This window comes from Orycteropus afer, unplaced genomic scaffold (assembly GCF_000298275.1).
Source record: "Orycteropus afer afer isolate SDZICR_OR568_19922 unplaced genomic scaffold, OryAfe1.0 scaffold00232, whole genome shotgun sequence".
Taxonomy (NCBI): domain Eukaryota; kingdom Metazoa; phylum Chordata; class Mammalia; order Tubulidentata; family Orycteropodidae; genus Orycteropus; species Orycteropus afer.
The window spans coordinates 2,383,533-2,404,347 of record NW_006921819.1 but is presented as its reverse complement, the minus strand read 5'-3'; the positions used below and the strand labels follow the sequence as shown (position 1 = coordinate 2,404,347).

At 38.1% G+C, this 20,815-nt stretch overlaps 1 protein-coding gene across 1 annotated transcript in view; it reads left to right on the top strand.

The window, feature by feature from the left end:
* The window catches only part of PIEZO2 (piezo type mechanosensitive ion channel component 2), a 778,516-nt gene that overhangs the window by 647,362 nt on the left and 110,339 nt on the right, over positions 1-20,815 (top strand). Inside the window, exons 29-36 of the mRNA XM_042782059.1 lie at positions 2,313-2,409; positions 3,640-3,799; positions 7,265-7,354; positions 8,979-9,100; positions 10,152-10,223; positions 14,839-14,945; positions 16,275-16,373; positions 20,258-20,372. Of these exons, the coding sequence (XP_042637993.1) occupies positions 2,313-2,409; positions 3,640-3,799; positions 7,265-7,354; positions 8,979-9,100; positions 10,152-10,223; positions 14,839-14,945; positions 16,275-16,373; positions 20,258-20,372 (862 nt within the window). The remainder of the gene's footprint in view (positions 1-2,312; positions 2,410-3,639; positions 3,800-7,264; positions 7,355-8,978; positions 9,101-10,151; positions 10,224-14,838; positions 14,946-16,274; positions 16,374-20,257; positions 20,373-20,815) is intronic.

The window sequence follows — 20,815 nt, the reverse complement described above, 5'->3', positions numbered from 1 at the left end:
CATACCACCAATGGGATGGCCTTAACAAACAGGAGTTTATTCTTACAATTTGGAGGCTTTAAGTCCAAGTTCAAAGTGCCAGGCTCTAGGGGCTGGGTGAAAGCCCCTTAACCATGGGGTCCAGCTCTGCCTCTGGCTCCCAGCCCACTGAAGCTAGAGGCTTTTCTTCACTCAGACAGCTGCTGGCTGCTGAGGCTGAGAAAACCCAAGGTTGACAAGTAAAAAAGCACAGTCCCGATGTTACCACACAGCAGGCTATTTTGACTTAAGTCCATTGTAAGTCTCAAGGTCGGCAGAGCATAGCAGGCTTCTAAGCAACGACACAGCGACATACAGGGTCCAAGGGTGCCATAGGCTAGAGACCATTCCCAAGGCCTCTTCTTTAATGCAGGAAGCAGACCACATACCCAAAGCAGCTACTCAACTGTTTGTGGTAGATCACACCATGGAGTTGATTGCCAGTCTCATCATGGGGACTACTACCACCAGCTGCCCAGCCAATCAACCAGGCCCAGCCAAGCTGAGACACAAACATAACCATCACAGGCACTACACCACTAGAGCTCCTATAGATAAATACTCACTGCTGTTGAGTTGATCCTGACTCACAGCGACCCCTCCTTGGGTTTCCAAGGTGGTATCTCTACAGAAGTAGATTGCCCCATCTTCCTTCCAAGCCAGTCTTCTGGTTAGTGACCAAATGCCTTAGGCACTTTACCACCAGAGCTCCCTATAGATAAATAGTCCTCAGATATTACCCTCTAGGAATTCACATTCTAAAAGGGAAAATACACCTGTTGATAAATAAAATAAGACAATCAGTCAGTACTAATTATCATATTTTTTAGGAAAACAAAGAAAAAAAGAGTGTGCCTAGGATTGTACCTAAATAAGCTAGGAATAGGCTTCCTAGAGGAGATACCATTTAAACCCATCAGAGACTTGAAAAATAGATTTAAGAGTCTCCAAGGAGACACAAAGGTGAAGGAAATTCCCAACACAGACAACAGAAACACAGGCATGGAATAGTGGGGCATGAATATTAGTTTGGAAAGTGTTTTGGTTACCTAGTGCCACTCTGACAGGACTATACCACAAATAGGATGGCCTTGTCAAACAGGAGTTTATTCTTACAATTTGGAGGCTTTAAGTCTGAGTTCAAAGTGCCAGACTCTAGGGACTGGGTGAAAGCCCCTCAAAGCTCTGCCTCCTGCACCAGGCCCGCAGAAGCTAGAGGCTTTTCTTCACTCAGACAGCTGCTGACTGGTGAGACTGACAAGCCCAAGGTTGACAAGTAAAAAGGCACAGTCCTGATGTTACCAAACCACACGACAGGCCATTAATTCAAGTCCCTCGTAAGTCCCAAAGTTGGCAGAGCATGGCAGGCTGCTGAACAATGACATGGCTACATGCAGGGTCCAAGTGTGCCATAAGCTGGAGACCATTCCCCAAGGCTTCTCCTTATATACAGGAAGCAAGCCACATTCCCTAAGGCAGCTACTGAGCTACTCACAGTAGATTCCACCGTGGAGTTGATTATCAGTCTCATCATGGGGAATACTACATCCAGCTACCCAGCCACTCAACCAGGTCCAGGTTCAGTTGACACACAAACTGAACTACCACAGAAATATATTCCTATGGGCTGGGGAACCCATGCTGGGTTACTACTAGTTTGGGAACAAATGCTAATTATTCTTCTACCTCACATATTCCCAGGAACTATATGTAATTTAGCCATAACCTTTATGCACTGGATTGTAATGATTAATGTTTGATTTAAACCCCCTCCCTCAGGATTTATACTTAACTCTAAGAAGGAAGATGATTCCTTTACCCAGATATTGGCCAAAAAAGGCTCACAGCACATGCTTTGTTCCTATTCTAAGAATTATCCTGCAGCTTATGCTTTTTTTTTATTATATCATGGGGAACAGCACAGGTTTGATTTTGGCTTATAAGAAAGTTACCAAAATCTAAGTCCTGGGGTTCAGTGCTCTGCTCACCCATTCACTATGCCAAAGTTCAGCTTGTTCCTATGATAGTCCAAGAGTTATACTTTGAAAAAAACAGTTATTTCCAAGTGCAGAAAGTGTTACACTAAAGGACCTTCTTTTATTCATTTGGTTTAATTTCCTCTAGGAAATTATGGTGCTCCTGAGGCATCTAATAAGCAACCTCAGGATGATTGAATTTGGGGAACAATTGGTACTGAGACTTGGTGAACTTTTGTGTATGTTGGGAATACAACATACCAACCTTTTTCTCTGGGTACAGAATATCAACACTGGTATTTCTCCTCTGTTTTTCAGATTGGAGCATGTGGATACATTGAAAGTTTGGTTCACAATAGTTGCTGGTTGATCCAGGCATTCAGCTTGGCCTGCACAGTCAAAGGCTACAAAATGCGTAAGTATGAGAAATATATTTGAACATGAAAGGAAAGGAAAGGAAAGACAGTTATATTTTTCTACTGCAGAAATCAGACAAAAGCACATTGGAAAAGAGAGAGAGAAATAAAAGTAAAGGTCAATCCTATCTATAGATGGAGGCTGTAAAACTGTGTACTCTAAGTATCTTTGATTATCTTCTAGAAACTTCCCCAGACTGGCAGGTGTGATGCTCTAGTAATTCCCTTAACTTTTTTAATTAGAAATAGGAGTGTTACAAGAGCCCACTCAAATCTCTGGATGCTGAAGTTGGAATCTTGGATCATTAAGGCAATTCTGACTTCCAGGCCCTTCTCTGGGATTTTCAAATTCACAAAAATAGTTGTGAGAGTGTGAAGGTTACTTGCTTTAGACTTCCACCTGGTCAGAGGCAGAAGTTACATTTCCATCACTCTCCCCTGTCATACCAGAACCCAGGACATCACACATCTTCACATGTGCCCACCATGGGGGCTGCTGGAACACTGCTCCTCCCCAGTGCTTTTCCAATCCAGGCTAACTGCTAAGGATGAAGAGTCTCTGGGAGTTTTGTTTTGTTTTGTTTTGTTTTACTTAGGATAAGATGTGCTGTTGATACCCATTCTTCTAATAGATGACACTGTGTTAACTGTTATTCTAGTTACTGCCAGGTAGGACCCTTTCCTCAAAGGGATGCTTTCTTTTGAATCATAGTACTGTATCCTCTGGTACTGATATATAACACATAATTTTTCCAAGGCTCTTTTTGGAGGAGAAGAAAGATTCTCTCTCCCTAAGGGAGGAAATATTTAGGAGTCGTTCTTGGCAAAGAGGCCCCCCTGTGCCTTCCACTTGCAAGAACTCACTCCATGATCAACCTCATGAATTAATGTTGATATTGGATTTGAAGTATGTGGTCTTATTTGTAAATAATTCAACTCATAAGTAAGTGAATGCATCAAAATTGTGCTCCTATGCTTATATGATTTCTCAAGACTGACTGTAGCACCGAAACCAAAAAACCAAACTTACTGCCATCAAGTCTGATCCGACTCGTAGCAACCCCTCCTTGGGTTTCCGAGGCAGTATCACTATGGAAGTAGATGGCCCAACTTTCCTTCCAAGGAGTGGCTGGTGGGTTTGAACCACCAGCCTTCTGTGCAGGTTTCATAAAATAACAATGGAAATGGACATTGATTTTAGTTTGTTTTTTTCTATTTTATTGCCCTAGCTGATGAAGACACATCATGTAAACTACCCAGTGGGGAGGCAGGAATTATTTGGGACAGCATATGTTTTGCCTTCCTTCTGCTGCAAAGAAGGGTGTTCATGAGTTACTATTTCCTACATGTTGTGGCCGATATAAAAGCCTCACAGATCCTGGCATCACGGTAAGTCAGGCCATGGAATGAAGTGGTTTCTCTCGGTAAACCTGTCTGAAAGCAAATTTTGGTATACTTTTTCTTTGAGTTTGCTTATGTGACCCTAATTCTGTCTTTACTGAGAATCCGTTCCACAAAAATTGATTCAAGAAGACTTTAGCATGAGACCTTTAAGACCTAATGTAGAATAGTAACAAGAAAACCTGTGGAGTTGCATTACACTTTACAAGGAATTGGGATACTATGAAAGGTGTGCTTTTCAAATACAAAGACACACTGGGCTAGAGCCCTCTGTGTACAGCCCAGTACACTGGAAGAGTTCATTCTGGCCTCAGTCAAAGCAGTACTATAGGCCATGTCAGTCTAGAATTCAGTCCATTTTCCTCATCCATGCCACCATTTTAAGAAGAAACTCCTAAAAATAGAGAAAAGCATAAATATCTATTATTTTGCAGATATTAAGCTGAATGGAGAAGTGATGTGTGGTTCCAACCTTATTTTAAACCCTTCTTATTTATCTTTCCTTCCTTTTAATCTTTTTTCCCCTAACCTTCTGGTTTTCTTCTTCTCTGGGCCATGGAACTATTTGCATTACTATCTTTTTTCCCTTAAATCCAACTTTTTCCCAGTTTTTTGCCTGATCTTGTGGACTAAGGAATAAAGACTGGAAAGAGGAATTGATATTAAGGAAAACACCATTGCCCAAGTGTGTGATCTCTGTGTACTGTGTGCCACAGAGAGGCTGACCTAGCCTAAATCCAAGCTGATTCAAGATCCTAAATCAGCTGAGACACTTAAGGTTCTGTCATGTGAAATTGCCAGCATTTTAGCATTTTGACTTATGGTTTAACCTAATATATCTGTGTTTATGTTGCCAGTTCTCTAGTACCTAGTCTCTTCCCTTGCCAGGTTAAACGAAAACATTTATTTTAAAACTTCTTATATGAGGAATGTTCCCGGGATTTGTTACTTACTTGGTACCAAATAAAAAAGGGACCTACATTTGATCTGTGGAGGCTTGTGGCATCCTCAGCCCTCACTATATAGATGATGGCTTTATTCCATGCAGTATATTGGCCTTTGATTTACTACTGACATTGTTTTTCTAATACTCAGGACTTTATTTTCAGAACAGAGTGTAATATACCAATAGGAAATGTATTCACTTTTACATAGTAGCTAATGTTTTGTAAATGCATCATTTTTGCATTCCTTAAAACATTTTATTTTTAGAATTCCAGTACATAATAATAAGCCAGTATCTTTTCCCTAAAATTGTCAAAATTGTTTAGAAAGCACGTACTTCATGTAATAGGAAGAATGATGGCTTTGGTTCAGAGAACAGTTAATGTTTGTGCAAGTATAGCCATGTCCTCATAAGCACTGAATTTATATGGATCTTTTAAAGAATGCACATTCATTCATTCATTCATGCCTTCACTGCCCCTGCCCTCACAGAGCTTGCAGACCAGTGGGAAGGTAAACTGATAGATAAGCAATAATAAGTGTGATTCTGGTAGCATAGTGCCTAAGGCACTTGACTGCTAACCAGAAGGCTGGCAGTTCAAACCCACCAGCCACTCCTCAGAAGGAAGACGGGGCACTCTACTTCCGTAGTGATACTGCCTCGGAAACCCAAGGAGGGGTCACCATGAGTCGGGTATGACTCGATGGCACATAACAACAACAGTATGACAGAAGAAGACAGTCAGGGATCCAAAGGAACATAACAAGGGCATATAATCAACTGCAGTGGGTGAGGACCAAGGTAGGCTCCATCCTAAGCTGGAATTTGAAGGATAAATAGGAGGTAGTCAAAGGAAGAAGATAGGGGAAACAGCATGAGTGAAGTTACCAAAATAAGTTCTCTCTGAGGGATTGTAAGAAGCTCAGGATAGCTAAAATGAAGAGGTTTGAAAATGAGGATAGTGAGTAGTAATAGGTAAGCTGGTAAGGTCATCAGAGGCCAGACATTCAGGGATCTAATATATCATGCTATGACATTAGAAGTGATCTCATAGACCAGATTATAAGTTAAATGGAGAATTGATGTTTTTAAACAAGGGAGTCATGTGCATTGTAGAAAGATCACTCTACTTGTTCAGTGGACAAAAGATTAGGTATAAGCAGGACCACTGACAGAGGGGCCAGTGAGGTGATTGCTTTGATGACCCAGGATAGAGATAATGGCTAGGACCAAGAACAGATAAATGAGAAAAGTATTTAAGATGTAGAATTGGCACAGAAGGACAGTTGATTGGAAAAAGGAAAGATGGTGATGGGAAGGGAAGGGTAGAAAATAGCATGCCCAGTGTTCTGGCTTGAGCAAATGGTGGTGCCAGCCCCAGGTGTAGAGAATCGAAGGAGCTGAAGGGTGAGACAAGACAGACTACAACTGTGGAGTTGCAGGTCTCATCCCATCAAAAAAAAGAAAGAAAGAAAATTGCCATCAAGTCAATTTTGACTCATAGCAACCCTATATAAAAAGTAGAACTGCCCCCACAGATTTTCAGGACTATAAATCTTCATGTAAGCAGACTGCTACATCTTTCTCCTGTGGAACTGGCTGATGAGTTCAAACTGCCAACCTTTTAGTTAGCAGCCAAGCAATTACCACTGTGCCACCAGGGCTTCTGGCTCCTTATAGGTCTATTGGGCACATAACACTCAACAAGTTGGGAAGTTCAATGAGCAGATGAGCAACCAGACAGGTTTTGAGGTACTCTTGGAAGGCGTTTGAAGCAGCTGCTATAAAGAAGCAGTGGTGTAGAGGGAGGGCTCCTCTAACAGCAAGCTGCCTGACTGCATTTTTCTTAGCAGTTGACAGCAGCCTTACTCTAACAGGTCAGGTCCCCACAGACTTGGGACTCGCCAAGCAGATGTTAATAGGGCAGAGTTGAGAATACTAGAAGGGCTGAGAAGATTTATAGGTGGTCAAGTTGGCTTAGAAAGTGAGGAACAAAAGAGGGAGTAGAAGATAGGAGGAAAAAGGTCAAGGAGGCAGGGATTGGAAGCCCCACTGATGAGCAAGAACTCTCCACATTTCTTTCAAAAAGCCTCAGGTTCACTCCATACCCTCAATGAGTAGAAAATCAAACTAATTTTGTTCTTCCTTGTAAAGTCCTCTCTCAGTACAAGCAAAGTAAGATCAGATGAGTGACACTTTGCTAAATCATAACATTTTGGAGGACAGATTTTAGGAGGTACATGGCTTTTAATTTCTTAGAAAACAAACTGTTTTCTTTTTACTAATCTCACAGGGTTGTGAGAAGTGCACTAACTCCCAAGTGACTTTTTCATCCTCTAGAAAAGGACTTCTGTATTGGGCCTTGGTGACTCCCATTCCCAGCCAGGAAACCTCAGTGAACTTCCAAAAGAGAGATGTTATGTTTTCCAACCCTGGCAATCATTTTCAGGAGAAAGTGAACAACACAACAAAAATACTAATTTGTTCTGTTTCTAATTTTCCTTTAGAGGAGCTGAACTTTTCCAGGCCACAATAGTAAAGGCTGTAAAAGCAAGAATTGAGGAAGAGAAAAAGTCAATGGACCAGCTCAAGAGACAGTAAGAATATATTTCACTTTGATTTTCCTATCCTTTTATTTTCTGATTGAAATGACCACATTCAGCTAGTGTCAGCTCTTGGGGGACCTCAACCCCCTGAGAAATCTATTTGTGTCAACTGTCACCACTCCCCATGTATTTGCTCTTGTGTCAGGGTAATTGCTTATGCCTGTGAAACTGAAAATGAACTTGGTTTGAAAGAAAGATAGCTGCAGTGTGATGGAAGAGGAAGCAGGTTCAGAATAAGACCAGCATTCATTGATGACTTTGGGACCTTGAGCAAGTCAATTATATTTCCTGAATGTCTGTTTCCTATTTTTCAGTTAGGACTCACAATGCTACATTGCTGGGGTTTTATAAAGATTAAATGAGTTAAGGAACAAGACAGGGGCTTGTCCAATGCCAAACACTTGGAGTAAATGTCATTACATCTGTGAGTTAAGGGGGGGAAATGTGGAGTCCTAGCTTTGGAAGGAAATAAAATGTAGTCTCTTAGGGAAGAAACTGAGGACCCATGGCATTAGATGACTTATAATAGACAACTAATGCAAGGCAACATTATGAATAAAACCCATATTTCCCAATTTTCAGGTCAAGGTTTACTCTCCCCCCACCCCAAAAGATTTAAGAATTCCTCCCTTTTTTTTTTTTCTTTTGATTAGCCCATTGAAAAGACTTTTCTTAAAATACAATTTCCAGTGGTGACTGGAACTTTGAGAACTGGTAGCACTTCATACGTTTGGGGATCATAAAATTCTGAATGTAGACATTTTCTCTGAACACATGGAGACATCCTTTGAGACTACCAGGAAAACTCCCTGAGTTTTCTGAGGCACCTTCATTCCTTTCTGGCCCCATTTGCCAGCTTTTCCCCATACAGAAATATTCACTAGGATAAATTGTTCAGTGGCACAACTATCTTCTTTATCAAAGTAATACATCCTATAAAGAAATATAATGTCAATGCAATATGGTGTGACTATTACTATTTCTACCTGTCTAAATCAGGTGTAGAGGAATAAGAGATTTGGGTCCATGTTTAAAGTTGTTGTTGTTGTTGTTATGTGCCGTCGAGTCGGCCCCGACTCATAGCAACCCCTCCTTGGGTTTCCGAGGCAGTATCACTACGGAAGTAGGATTGCCCAACCTTCCTTCCGAGGAGTGGCTGGTGGGTTTGAACCACCAGCCTTCTGGTTAGCTGTCAAGTGCTTTAGCCACTATGCTACCAGAGCTCCTATTATTATAACTGTTGTTGTTGTTGTTATGTGCCGTCGAGTCAAACCCGACTCATAGCGACCCCTCGGGTTTCCGAGGCAGTATCACTACGGAAGTAGGATTGCCCAACCTTCCTTCCGAGGAGTGGCTGGTGGATTTGAACCGCCAGCCGTCTGGTTAGCAGGCAAGTGTCTTAGCCACTATGCTACCAGAGCTCTGTGAACTGCCTATTCAGATGGATATATTAAAAATAAAAAAGCAAGGAGATTCTTGTTGCTAATAAGTATGCTGTTTCACAATTGCCAAGTAATTGACCACTTTGTCTATAACATTGTTAAGTCTGAAGTATTGACCTTATTATAATTGCGATTGGTGTTCCTGGCATTGCTGATGCTATTTGCTTTTGTAGGATGGATCGCATCAAGGCCAGGCAACAGAAATACAAAAAAGGTAAAGAGAGAATGCTGAGCTTGACCCAGGAGTCGGGGGAAGGCCAGGACATCCAAAAGCTCTCAGAAGAAGATGATGAAAGTATGTCCAACCTTTGTCCCTACCGCAAGTCCTCTAATAGTGAATATAACATAGTACTGAGGAGAGCTGTAAGATCAGGTTTCTCTTCCTTCTGCCAATGTTAGCAATGTTCTTCTTATAACTCAGAAATCTTTACCTTCCTTTTCCAATAGGATAAATTATTTTGTTTCATAAAGTACATATTTAATGAGTCAATAGCTTCAAGAGTATCTACTCTTCAGCCACATAGTTGCTGTTTCACAGACAACTGTTTCTAAAAAAAAACTAGTATGTTTTTTCTTATTTTATTCCTTTAAGGAAGATATTTCAGATGTACACTCTACTATTGGCTTTTATAAATTTTATACAAAAATGAAATATGTGTGCATATTTTGTGTGGCATCTAAATATCAGTAATTAAAGTATCATTCAATTATTGCCTATTCTAATGAAACCTAACATGAATATATATTTATTTTATCTAATTATATATTTTATTATGTCCAATTAGAGTTTAAGAGGGCTTTTATAGATATTTGCATGCTTTTTCTGTTGAAAGGGAATGGAGAAATAATGTATTGTATCTTTTCAGTATATACATAGTACCTACCAATCACCAGTTAATTTATATTTCCCAACTATGCATTAAAGTGGTCATCAGCAAATTTTCTGGTTATTGGGATATATTTATTTGAACAAATTTGTTGCCACTAAATTGTTCTGTTAAAATTAGGCAGGGGATGGGGGAGGTCCTTTTCAATTAATGCAGTAGAAAATTCAGTGTGAGACGCATTTCTGACAGGAAATCCTTTATTTTTTGTACTTCTTTGTATGCACTCAGTTGCTAAGTGAAAGTGAAAATATGGCATACTATTTAATAATGATTAGTAGTTACTTATGAAATCAATCGATAATACATGCATACTTTACAGATGCTGTATAGTTCCTTTTCCTGACCTCTGATGTACTTTTACAATTGATCTAGATTAGACAATTGAGTTGTTAAAGCGTGGTTTTCAAAATTTGTTTTATCACTTTATAAGAATTAATATTTGGACATATTTTATTTTAGGAGAAGCAGACAAACAGAAAGCCAAGGGCAAAAAAAAGCAGTGGTGGCGGCCTTGGGTTGATCATGCTTCCAGTAGGTTTTCGCTATCCTCTTACAATTTCATCAATTTTAACCCTTATATCCTTGACCAGAATTCAGGCATCCCCATGACTGTGTGTTCCGTGCATGGTTTCATCCTTGTGACTTGATAGGGGGTCTGAGTGTGGGAAATTATGATGCAAATGGTTCTCTGAGCTCTGTGGACAGATTCTACCTAAAGAAAGCTAAGCACGTGGCTTAAGAACTGTTGAGCACAATTTATGGGCTCATCAAGGGAAAGAGAATTGATTATCATCTAATTCTGAGGTCTAGAGCTCTGCTGACATTCACTTGTTTATGGCTAAACACCTTTATTAAAAATGTGTTTCTGCTCCTACTTGGACTCTGCTTTAAGGATAATTATGTTCAAAAGCGTTCATGACCCTCTTTGTAAGGCACTAGATGTCGATGCCAATGAGCCCCCCTTTCCCTCTTTCCCAGAGCTTTGATTTTATTTGCATTCAAGGTTTTTTGGCATACAAAGATGGGGATGACTTAAATGCATTTACTTTCTCACTTTGCCTCCTCCCCAATTTCCAAAAGGCTCTAAAGCTTAACTCAGAATTCCAATGCCTGGCATGTGTTGCAGCTGCAGAGCCATCTGCTGCCCAGTAATCACCAATTAAAAGCAAAAACTGGAAAATTCCCTTTGAACAGCAGAGCTTAATAGACACATGGAATATAGTGTGCTTCCCTTCTGATCATAAAATTGAATGAGGACTTATGGATGTTAATGGCTATATTTGTTCTTCTTAACCAAGGAAATAGCACACATTATTGAACAATGGCATTATAAAAGAATGGCCCATTTCAATCTAGTCCTCCTTAAATTTGTTAGAATATTCAATAATAATTCATTACTTTGTGAATGACTTGTGATGTTTTCAATCTTTTATGTTCTATGTCTCCATAATTGTAGCTAATCTGATTAGATAAGACTATCACCCAAGGCCCCATAAAGTCATACATTGATGCAGTAGGCTCTGCTAATAGAATATTGAGAACCATTTTAAAGTCAAATATATCCAAATTTTTCCCAAAACCTAATTCTTTCCACATAAATCTGATATTGGCCTCTCTCACCCAAGAAATAATTTTCTAAAATCAGCAAGCTAATTTACTGAAGCAGTATTTGAAATCTACTCAGTTTCCTTGGATGTAATTAAATTTCATTCTAAATATTGAATTTCAACATTATGTCAGAAAGAATCCATGAATTGAAAATGAAATGAGTTTCATTTAATTTTCTTCCCAAGCAAGTCAAAACACAAGCATTCGAGTTGAAATTCTGTGTGACTATTTTACTTATTGTTCATTGGCTTGTTAGTCAAGCAACAATCTAATAACATAGTGCACCATATGCTGATTTCTATCAAGTCACAAGTAAACTGTGCCTCTCCTTCTGTTTTAAATGGACCTGTGCCAATTTAGAGAGACCTATCCATTTCAAAATTTTGTCATATTGAATGTTTTGTCATTTCACTTGGAGTAAAAATCCCATTGCAATTGTGGTTGTCTTTTCTTTTCTTACCTAAATAATGCATTTTGTAAGGAATTGGATATGGTCTTTGATAATCATCTTACAAGTTGGTAATAGTGTAAAAAACTGCCAGTGAAGGTTATCGACTTTAAATTTTCTGATTCATTTCACCCTCATTATATCAAGTTATTGAAAACTGATATTAAACTAGATATGCCTTGTTACAATACCTTATGGTGCAATAATGCAGGTATGTGTGTAGTTCATAGTTTGGAATCAGATTCTGAAGGTGGTATTAAAATCTTCCTGCAAAGTGTTCTTTCTTTTATAAGCTTATAAGGGAAGAATATATGACCTATTTTTCAGACTATGATAAGTACTAAAACTTATCTTTAGATCTGGAAGGACTGTATTAAAAATCCTTATTCTGATCTATTGAGTTTTAGGCTTTCAAATAGATATTTCTTAGAGACACAAAGTATGAAAATAAGTGCAATTGATATATCTGTGTGTAAATCTGTTGACAATAACAACATATTGTTACATTATTTATACTGTTGGTGAAGAAAAAGATCTTAGTACAATCTGTGGGTGACACACCTTCTGTTCCATGCCTATGTATACACATATGATTGCATTATTGGTGTTCAATTATACCTTCCATTCCTGAGTTGTATGTCTCCATAGCAATTTAATACTCCCTAAACCAATGCCAGGGAGCTCTGGTAGCATAGTGGCTAAGACACTTGCCTGCTAACCAGATGGCTGGCGGTTCAAACCCACCAGCCACTCCTCGGAAGGAAGGTTGGGCAATCCTACTTCCGTAGTGATACTGCCTCAGAAACCCAAGGAGGGGTCGCTATGAGTCGGGTTTGACTCAATGGCACATAACAACAACAACACAAACCAATGCCAAGCCTCACTTTTTTTGTTAAATATATGAAGTAAAGGGCCACATTTCTGGAGCTACATGTGGTAGGATGTCAAGAGTTAATTTCGTGCTCAGTAGTTCAGCAATATCACCAACACCCATAACACATATATGGACACAAGATAGAGAAAGGATATCTCTGTAGTCACAAACATAAGCACAATAGCTTTTATAATTATTACAAATAACACTAAAGAAAGTATTGTTTAGTACTTTCCTAGTTTTATTTCAGGAACCTGTTGTTAAAAAACATTTCCTTTGGTATGTGTGTTAATTCCACTTATTCACATACAAATTGGTGATTATTTTAATGATAAAATCAACATTATGACTGCTTGAGATCAGAACTGCTTGGGTTCCCTGTGTCCATCTGGGTACAAGTTATAGAAGGTATGATTGAATACAATTTAAGCTATTGTTGATTTTAGAACCTATAATGAGGGTAAAATGTTCAGTCTTAACATGCTCTGTGTTTCTCCCCAATGACCATGTGACATAGAATCTGTGTAACTTTCTTGCGAATTTCTCAGCTTACAGGAGGCATTACTTTCATGGTCTTCCTCACTGTCAAATGTAATGCTGTGACTTTGGTTTGTTCTGCTTATTCTTACCTTATGTTGTATTGCACTTATTTCCTCAGGCCTGGGCCCGTCACTGTGAGCCTGGTTCTTTCTTCAAAATAAAAATCATAAATTACAGTGCTTCTGTTCAAGGATATAAGGCTCAATTCATTCACTCTGCATCTTCATGAATGGAGGCTTCAGATTCGTCTGAAATTATGGGCAAAAGCACTTTGCTTTTGACCATGTTTAGTAACACTCAAGCAGCTAATTGTAAAAAAGCCAAGGTTTTCCATTACCTTACAATGTATAAGTCTAAAAGATAACTTAAGACATCATGTTATGTCATCCAAAAATATCTCAGCATTTGAAAACCTGGATATAATTTGGAGATATTAATGTTTTCCTGCAATGATGGTGCAGTTATTGTAGCATCAGAAATGTATAATACTTGGTGTCTTTTCTCTGATAAAATAATTATCAAACTGATAAAGATTTAATTTCTCAAATCTCTTGAAATCTTGAGACAGTTCAGCTTTCTCTGCTCCAAACTCGTACTTTAAGCAGTATGTTCTCTCAGGGAAATGTAAATTGTGGCAAGGACAGTCCTACTATTTATGCTGTGTGTCCTATGGCCAAAGTAGTTCTCTTCCAATTTAAATAAGCTGTGAGGAGCCCTGATGGTGAGTGGTTAAGCACTCAGCTGTTAACTGAAGAGTCAGTAGTTCAAATCTATCAGCTTCACCATGAGAGAAAGATGTAGAAGTGTGGTTCTGTAAAGATTACAACTTTGGAAACCTTACAGGGCAGTTCTACTCTGTCTTAATAGGGTCACTATGAGTCAGAATCGACTCCATAGCAACTGGTTTTTTGTTTTTGTTTTTGTTTTTTAATGGACTGCTGGTTGTTGGTCAGAAGACAAACAGTGCTAAACCTTGTGGACAGGTCCACTGTGCCTTTGTTCCTAAGATGATGTGTAGAAATCACCAGTGGTGGTGGTATTTTTATTGTACTTTTTTGTATTTTTTCATGTAAGCTGCCCATTTCCTGCTCATGGCAATGTTATTCTATACAACTCCATCAAATGTATTGCCATCTATGTTACTCCCCCAAGTTACATGTGGAAAAGCTAGGTCTACACAGTATAAAGTGAAGTAAGAGGTTGATGGCACTGATTCTTTGTCCCCACTCCTGATTGCCCTATAACTACTTGGGCCTATGGGAACAATGACAAACCCTCCATTTCACTTTGGCCTTGTCTAAAGGACCAAAATTGCTGAACTGTGAAGCCATTGTTGTAGTCATTTTGGCCATCTTGGTAACCAAACTGGTTACTGCTGTTGATCTGATTCATCTGTGTAAAATTTAAAGAAGATGGAAGAAGATAGTGGCTATAGTGGCTAATTCACTTATGGGACATAAACAAGGCCTCATACTCAGTAGATCAAATCATGCCAATACCACGTAGCATTAGCCTGAAATGAGTTCTGTTCATCTCTTGTTTCTTCCTCACTACCAACATCTCTGGTGTGGTCCTTTTATGGACAATTTGTGTATCTTTAGGTGTCATTTCATTACTAAGCCCCCAATTATTTCATATCTCTTTCAAGAAATAAGTAAATATTTTGTTTTGTTTAGTGGTCAGAAGTGGAGATTATTATTTGTTTGAAACGGATAGTGAAGAAGAGGAAGAGGAAGAATTAAAAAAGGAAGAAGAAGAACCTCCAAGAAGGTCAGCATTCCAGGTAATTATGGGCTGAAGAAAATAATGTCCTTTGCAAGCCAACAGAGTTTTCTTATTGACAGACCTTGATTGCAAGACTGGCTCTCTTCTGCGTTATTCATTATTCTCCCAGAAGCTTGTACTTTCCATCTGACATTGCCGATCTCTAACGCAACTGTGGTGCTGCTTGCTCTTAGCATTGTTGCGATACTGCCCTGCAAAAGCCATGAGGTTAGCCCAGTCTTCATTCATGTGCATCAACAAATGTTCTGATGCTATAAACAGAAAACAAAGCTTCCTTGGGTGAACTTTATTTTCTTGTTGCAAGGAAGGGGTGAAAAAGACTTCTTTTCTGTGGCACTGCTTTGGATTGCTTGAATGGACTTATGTTTCAGTCTGTGATAAAATAATTTTTATTTCTATTAAAATACTTTCATTTTTGTGACAAAACACATTATTTAAATGTAGCATCATAATATGGAAAACAGTTTCATTTTTATCTCTAAATGCTTTAGAATTTATTTAAGTATAAAAATATCTAGCAAGGCTCTGATTGTTTCAATTTAACTGCCTTTCTTTTTCAGAATTTGCTGTATATTTCTCAGTTGTATATAGCTCACCAACCTCATATAATGTGCCTGGTGAATGTATACAGTCAATGCATATTAAAGATGAGGCTTTGTCTTTAGAGTTACACATGGGATGACAATGTCTTTTACCAACAAGGCACTCTAGGACAATGATTTCCATAACCTCTTTTGTTAAACTACTAGGCACACAGAATGACATCCATCAAAGTCACATGATATAGGAGCTGGGAGTTGCTTATGCTCATGGTAAGGACATTGCCAGGATGGTATCCAGGTCTTCTAAAGATGACTCATTACAGCCACGCCATCATCCCACTGAAATGGAAGAACGGAATTATCATGGAAATACCTTGCTCTGTTGCTTTCTTACTGACCCCATTGCTACTTATGTGTGATTCTTGATGAGTATGTTTGTGTGCATGTTTGCGGCCACTTTGTCCAATACTAATGACTCACTTGTGTTTTTTTTTTTTAATTTTTTATTTTTATTCTAATGCAGTATATTTCTAACCATTATTCATCATGTAGCAAAGGCAAGAACATGAACATCTTCAGCATTTCTTTTCATGGATTTCATGTGATGATTAGATATTTTCCTTATTCCTAACTTACAAGCAAAGCACATTTTTCCCTTGCTTCAATAATTGGCACATTTACCTAGTTGATTTAATTGTAGAGAAAATCTCATACCGACGTCATATATTAAATCATTATATTTTGTTTTTTTCTACTAATTATTCTTGCTTTGTCCTTCTTTGTAGAGAGCTATTGGGAAGTTTGCATCAGCCATTTTAGCCTTGCCAAAGTCTGTCATTAAACTTCCCAAAACTATTCTTCAGTATTTAATCAGAGCTGCAAAGGTATTTGATGTTTTACTGATGTGTAGTGTGTGACTCTCCGCTCCGTAGAACTTTAGGCAAACATATCCCCATTGCCCTCCATCTGCATTTTCCCTGCTCTATAAAATGTACAATGAAGGAATTATAAGAATTTTAATAATTAGGTAGATCTTTTTAATGGAGTTCTTAAAAGCCAAATATTTTTGTTATCTGACTCTTGTTTCAAAGTTGACCCCACAGACTATCAAAAATAGGAAGAGAAAATGCAGATACACATGTACTTTCTGTCCTCTTGTAGTCTTGCCTACATCACATGTTGTTTTAAAAGGGTCACTTCTGGTTGCATGCATCAGTTATGATGAGTAAAAAGTAAAATAATTTTTCTCAGAAAGCTGGTAAAATTCTGGATAAGTGAATAAAAGGCTCATTTTGCTCCATCTCATTTTTGGCTTCCATTTAATCTCTATCTTCCTAAATTAGACCTTCCATTTACTATTTGGAATTCAGTAAAGCCCCTATCTATGTGGTTCTTTTGCCTTCTACAGTCTGTTGAGTTCCTAACTCCTGTGTAACCAGTGATGATGTCCTTTTGAATAAACTGTTAAATATTGTTTGGTGATTAATATAAGGCACAACAAATTACTGAGTTACTTGAACAATCCATTATTGATAATTATAAATAATTGCTTACTATTCTTGTAAAGGAAGCAAGACTGGGCAATCTACTTCCATAAAGATTTACCGCCTCAGAAACCCAACAGAGGTTGCTGTGAGTCGGAATTGACTCGAAGGCAGTGGGTTTGGTTTTTTGATTTTTATCCTGTAAAGGAGCACAGTGATTAAAGCACTTGACTGCTAACTGAAAGGTTTGAACCCACCATTCTTGTGGGTGGGTTCTGGTGGGCAGTTTGAACCCACCTTTCTTGTATTTTTTAGAAAGCTATTTCTCCTGAACTCAATCTGGAACTTAACAACTTTTGTCCTCATGTTCCTCAAATGTTAAACAAATGTTTAAGATAGTGATATAGACTAGTGCTTCTCACATTTTACCTAGTGATTTTATTTAAATCCAGGTACTGATTCAGTAGGTCAAGCTGGGGACTTAAATTCTGCATTTCTCTCAGCCTCCCAGGTGAAGCAAGACAGCTGGCCCACAGTTGAGTAGCAGAATCAAGACTTTGGGTCTGTTCTATTTTTAAAATGCTAGGAGTTTAACACTCACTGTTAACACTCACTGCTGCTACTTTCCTATGACTCTTTTTCTTTTTCTTTTCTTTTTTAATGACCATGTCAGTCTCAATTCATATTTAAGAATGTATTTAAAAGAAATATTACAATGTTACTATTCCTTATCTTGAAAACAAATTATTCCCTTATATACAACATAAAAAAATGTCCAGATCAGATGATGAAACTTACCTATTTCAGTGAAGAATATCCACTTCAATAAAGCCCTCCCTTATTTTAAAGAATAAATGTATTTTTCATAGTAAATTTTCAGTAAAATGAATCCTATTTTTCCCCTAATATATATGATAAAACATAAAGTCAGTCTTCACAATACATGTTAGCACAGTGGCAATGGTTAATCAAAAATATATATATATATATATATATATATATATATATATGGAGGATCCAAAAGTTATTTACATATGCTTCATGCAGCTTTCTATTTTATGGTTAGTGGTGGTTGTTGCTGATTCCCCCTGGAGACCCATCAGGTTGGATAATTTTTACAGCTACAAAGTACAGATTGAGAAGTTTCCCTAAGAAGCTTCCCTTTCTTTACTCAGTAAGAATCTCCTCTTCCTCCTCCTCATGCTTTATCACTATTTTTCTGTAAGTCAGACTGAAGTAAAACTGACCCTCTAGCAGAAGTTTCTGAAACTACAGAATGTTTGTATTTCAAACATCATCATTAACAGAATGTACCTACTAATAAGGAGTTGGCATATGGTTCCCTCCCCCCTCTTACCTAGTTCTCGTTCTCAGTGAGAAAGCTAAACTATAGAAGCCAGAGTGCCTGGGGGGTACAAATAACTGCTAACCAAAAGGCTGGAATCTCAAGTCTACCCAGAGACACCTAAAAGGAAAGCCTAGGGATCTGCTACTTAAAAATCAGCCATTAAAGGACCTATGGGGCACAGTTCTACTCTGACACGCATGGAGTCACCAAGAGTCAGAATCAGCTCAGTGGCAACTGGTCACTGGTTTATGGGGAACCAGGAGTTCTCTACAGTACTTCAACATATTAATGGCATGCACTTTTCTTGGAAACTTCTCCATCTGCCCTTAACACCCTCCTCTCTCTTTCTCTCTTCCTATCAGTTGTTTTCATTTTTCTGCAGATCAAAAAATTCCTCCAACTTGTGTGCCTAGTATATTATATTTCTGGGATTTTTATATTATCTAATAGCAATATTATGAAACACTTTTTTAAAGGAAATATCACAATAAGTTACTCTAAGCCTCAAAATTTCTTAAGTTTAATGATAGTTCAGGTTCTTTAAAAAGAGCCAAGGAAGCAATTTTGCCTGTTAATGTATTAAACCTCAGAGATATTCTTGATAGAATTCCCAGTTAATATGCTCAATAAACATCTACCATAAATTCCTTCATCCTATCTTTCTTCAAATTCCAGTTTATTTCTCATTTTTAAACATATGTTTTTGGCATAAAATAGGATAATTTTTGCCTCCTAGGCTTGTTATTTGGAAATAATACCGATATTGCATTTGTGTTAATTGCCCCTAAGATTCAAATTTCTAGCAGTGAGAAAAAACAAATGCTCTTCCTTCGTAACCTATGATCTTTATATCTCTATATATGGAAAACTGAATCCCTCTTTATTTTCTACTGCCATCACAGTGCCAATGGTTCCCTTATGCTGTGTTTTTCAAAGATTTCAGAAATCTGAAAATAATATAGAATAAAATAAAATTGTCTGGGTTTACAAGAGTCCCAACAAAACACTCATATAACTTTATCATCATAATGGAAAACCCAGCTTCCCTGAGACCCAGGTGTGTCTGTGGGTGCATGAGGGGCATGTCTGCTTGGCTTGATGATGTAGATGGCTGACTTTCTATACCAAGGTTTTCTTCTTGTTCCTTCTGCATGACTTGGGAGACTGTTGCTGGGTGGGTTGTTCAAAATTGCTCTACAGTGGTTATTGGTTACTATATATTAACAGCAATGATTTTCAGCTTTTGAAGATGACAAAAGGCAGCCACAAGCACCATAGTTTTCCTTCTGTACTGTTCTGGAATAACTCCTTAACACTTTCAGTCCCCAGTGCTGATTTTCTTCATGTTGTTGGAAGAAAACATTAAAATAGCATGGTTTTTCCTCTTAAAACACTAATCTATAGCCCTTTCTCAAGCTGCTGGTAATACTCAGCTGTTATTCACAAAGGAGAGTGTCAACTGTGCAAAAAAGATTTACCCAAAGTAAATAAGACTATCATCAGTGGTTTTTGTGTGTTTGTTTGTTTGTTTTTTATCAGAGTTTACTTATGGTGGGAGAAAATTACTCTAATAATACTTAGTGAGGCTTCTGGCTTGTTTCTATTATGTGTAATGCAGATGAATCAATAATTATCACCGATGATGCAGTATTTGAGAGAAATGGTTATATCTGCAGTTTCTCATTGTTGTCTATGGTTACCTACCAAGTAAAATCTATCCCCAAAACATGTTATCATGTTTTAGTTCATGATAATGAAATTAGCAGAAGTCAGCTCAACATATGAAGGTGGGAGAGAAATACCTAGTTTTTGCTAGGCTAAATGAATATTACTAAAAGTTAAGAAGATTGCCTTGTCTGTTCTCATGAATAGGTCACTTTTCTTTTCATTTAAAATTGTTAAAAAGCCAGAAAATAATTCAATTTACTCTCTTTAGTTTGTTTATCAAGCCTGGATAACTGATCCTAAAACAGCCCTCCGACAAAGACGCAAAGAGAAAAAAAGATCCTCCAGAGAAGAACAGAAACGGCGGAGGAAGGGATCTGGGGAAGGTGAGTATCGACGGTGTGCAGTGCTCCTTGATTCTGTGACTCTCAGTGAAATAAAAGATAAATTCAGGAAGGAAGACTTGCAGGGGAGAGAAGGTTGGTGGGGATTAAATCAATTCTTAAAGCCTAAAGAGTGTAAAGAATTGTATGTGCCCTTCATTGCTCTTGTCTAGCCTTTGGAATAAAATAAAGCATTATTATGTTGAGGAATGTCCCTTCTATTCCTATTTTGCTGAGAGTTTTGATCAGGATGACTGTTGGATTTTATCAAATGCTTTTTCTGTATCAAGTTATATGATCTTGTGGTTCTTCTCCTTTTTTTTTTTTATGTGGTGGATGACATTGATTCTTTTTCTAATGTTGAACCATCCTTGCATACCTGATATGAACCCCACTTGGTCATAATGAATGATTTTCTTGATATGTTGTTGCAGTCTATTGGCTAG